Here is a 3,127-nt window from a genome sequence, read left to right as displayed (position 1 = left end):
TTTAATTTATGTTAAAGTTAACATTTGTTACAAAGTAAGTTAATGCTGGTATCCTTGCTGATTTGCCATGTTTATTTGGGAATTTAAGAAGTCTCTGATAAATCCACAATGCACACTCCAAGTTTTATTTACAGATTTATAGGAGGCAAAAGTGCCCTATGTGTTCGTTCTAAGAAGTTAGTGTAACTCATGTATGTGCCCCAGAAATTTTAACTGCATTTTTTGTTTTGATGGGTTGCAGCTGTTGCTGTTGCTTATGGATGTTTTGTAGCAGTTAACTAGTAGATATAACAAAGCCTAATTCATTTGTCTCATTCTGCTTTTGCAGAGAACAGATTACTTCCAGAAAAGGAGAGACAACAAGTGGCTGAACGTTTACTGAGAGTAATGTGTGTAGACCTTGGCCTTCTTGGCGTCCTCAGCAGCAAAGACTTCCTGAAGCTCGCACAGACCCTGGTGGACACGGGTTCACGTAATGGGGCCTACTCCATTCGTGAAGCCCTGGGAGATATGAGCTCACTGGCATTAAAACAGCTCCCCCGTATGTACAATCAGGTTAAAGTAAAAGTCACCTGCGCCCTGGGTTCCAACTCATCCTTGGGCATTGCAGTGACCTGCCATTCCCAGACTATAGGACCAGACTCCTGCTATTTGCTCACAGCGTATCAAGTAGAGGGTGTGCGACTCCGGCGCTACGTGCTGGGACTCAAGGAGGCCTCGTTAAGGGAGAGTCCTGAGCAGATACACCACTGGGTCCAGAATGTTCTGTCAGAGTTTGTCATGTCGGAAATCCGCACAGTCTATGTGACAGAGCCACGCTTGTCTTCGGTAGCCTTTTGCGGTCGCACCGGAATTGGCCTTCGTTGCGCAGGGTGCTCTCTAACAGCAACGGTTCAGGCCGTTCTCGGTCGCCGCAGCTTGCAAGCACGTGGGCTCCATGAGCTAGGAGACCTCCTAGCTACATGTCGCGACATTGCTGCAACGACCAGCTTCAGTCAAGAAGGGAAAGCTGCAGAAGAGCCTGCTGCTCCGCCCTGCTGGGATGCAGTTGCAGAGGCCTTGCTCAAGGTACATGAGAACTTTGAGGCCACCTGTGAAGCGTACGGCCGTTCGAAGAGCACTGTGCCACTCTTGCAAGGCCTGAACAAGCACCTGCTTGGCACGCTTGCATGTTTGCTTGCGCCGCTAAAACAGGCAGCACAGGAGCTGAGTGTGGAACGCTGCCCCACACTCCAACACGTCCTTCCCGTCTACCTCCGTCTCGAAAAACTTTTCACCTCCAAAGCCGGTGAAGCGGGTGCTGGCAGTAAGCTCTGCCACTACTTCCTGGAAGCCCTGAAGGAGAACTTCAAAGTCGAACGTGTCCATCAAGTCGCAATGATCCTGGATCCACAGCTTAAGCTGCGGCCAGTCCCTGCTTACCAGCATGAGGATATTATCTCAAGGGTGTGTGACATGGCTGCTAATATGAGGGAATCAGGAAGCGGTGGTTCTGGAGGTATGTCTGTGGATGAGCGGGATAGTGAAGGACCATCAGCACCAAAGCGTGGCCGCCTGGACTGTGGATTGGAGAGGCCATCGTGCGATGCTGAAGAGCCACAGGTACGAAAGGAGTTGTTCCAGTACCTCGGCGAACCACTTTTCAATGGCACAGGTGACTTGTTACAGTACTGGAGTTCGGTCATGGACCGATACCCCAGGCTGTCGCGGTTAGCACTGTGGTTGCTGGCTGTACCTGCTGTAGCTGTGCATGTAGAGTGCGTGAACATCTGCGAGCAGACCTTAGCCATGAAGAGAAAGCAGCAGGTCACTGCGGAGGAGATGAACAAGCTAGTCTTCCTCAAGAGTAATTTTGCTTGAGATGGCTCAGGGCTTTCAGCTAATGGCACCATAGACTGTTTGAAATGGAAACTTTTTGAACCAGATGTACCGGTCACTTCTCTTTACCCCTTCCAAAAATCCTGTTTTACCGTAAGTGTCTATCAATGAGGCACACGATAGAAATTTACCAAGGAAAGGTACATTGACAACTAATTCACAAACACCCCTTCAGACCATACAGTATCTTTGCATTGGCAGTGGCAACAGAAGCAACTCGATGAAAATAAAGTTTGCGCGAGGACACGGATATGAACTTGTGTTTTCGATGTTTCGGTTAAACTATTGCTTAAAATCGTGACGTGTTTTTATCAGTATGTGGTTCATCCATCTCGCTTTTCTTTCTGTGGAATCCATCTGAAATTTAGTGTAGTATTGAAATCATACACAACATACTTTCCATCTAGAGAAGGAAAAAACGGGGTACTTAGAAAAAGCCATTTCTTTGCAATTACGCCTTTATGAAAACCACAAACACTCTTTGCTGTGACATCCAAATGATACCTCTCTTTAGCAGTTTATCAGAGGGCAGATCAAGCTTGTAGAGGTGTATGTCTTGTCGTAAGCAGGCCCTGATTCAGTAATCTCAGTTAACCGGTTTGAGTGTGTGTTAAGCTCTTGTTCAGCCTCAGGAGTTTAAGGCCAGCAGAACTCAGATTTATACTTGGGTCACATAGATAAATGATTTTACAATTATTTATTTTTATTTTGTCAGTTCTCACAATAACGTTGCAATAAATGTTCCGTAGCAGAAGTTATACTGTCAAGCAGACTTTGATGCCTTGCACCTTTGTAGCAGCCTTTTTTGCCATTACAGCTCACTGGGATTATTTCATTCTACAATACAATCTGCAATACCTGGAACAGCCACTTAAACCCCAAGATTGGATCCCCAATAATATTGGGTTATGGAAGTATATAGGAATGATCTGATGGTCCAGTCCAGTGGATCAGATTTATTTATTTTACTTTTTTTTTTCTTTTTTTTTTTTTAGATCTTGTTTCTGAAAAAGTGGGAATAGGGCTATGAAATACAGAAACAGTCCGTTTCTCACTGTCTCGGTACAAACCTCCTTGAACAGAGGCAGCTAACTGCATTATTGTTTGAATGCATTTTAAGAGGATAAAGCTAAACAAATATTTCATTATTTATGCACTGGATTTCTCTTATCATTATTTTCCTCATTTATCTACAGCAGGAAATTAGATTAAGTGATAACATTAACTAGAAAAAAATAATAAAAATAAA

The 3,127-nt window shown here is 44.8% G+C and overlaps 1 protein-coding gene across 4 annotated transcripts in view; it reads left to right on the top strand.

Moving 5' to 3' along the window:
- znf618 (zinc finger protein 618) overlaps nucleotides 1–2,632 on the top strand; it is a 43,467-nt gene extending 40,835 nt beyond the window's left edge. For all 4 annotated transcript variants that reach the window (XM_059549644.1, XM_059549646.1, XM_059549643.1 and 1 more), the window contains one exon: nucleotides 329–2,632. In XM_059549644.1, coding sequence (XP_059405627.1) covers nucleotides 329–1,860 — 1,532 coding nt within the window. In that variant the 3' untranslated portion in view covers nucleotides 1,861–2,632. The remainder of the gene's footprint in view (nucleotides 1–328) is intronic.
- The last annotated feature ends 495 nt before the right edge of the window (nucleotides 2,633–3,127 follow it).

The sequence above is a fragment of the Carassius carassius genome, chromosome 5 (genome assembly GCF_963082965.1).
Source record: "Carassius carassius chromosome 5, fCarCar2.1, whole genome shotgun sequence".
Taxonomy (NCBI): Eukaryota; Metazoa; Chordata; class Actinopteri; order Cypriniformes; family Cyprinidae; genus Carassius; species Carassius carassius.
This window is presented reverse-complemented; position numbering and strand designations above follow the sequence as displayed.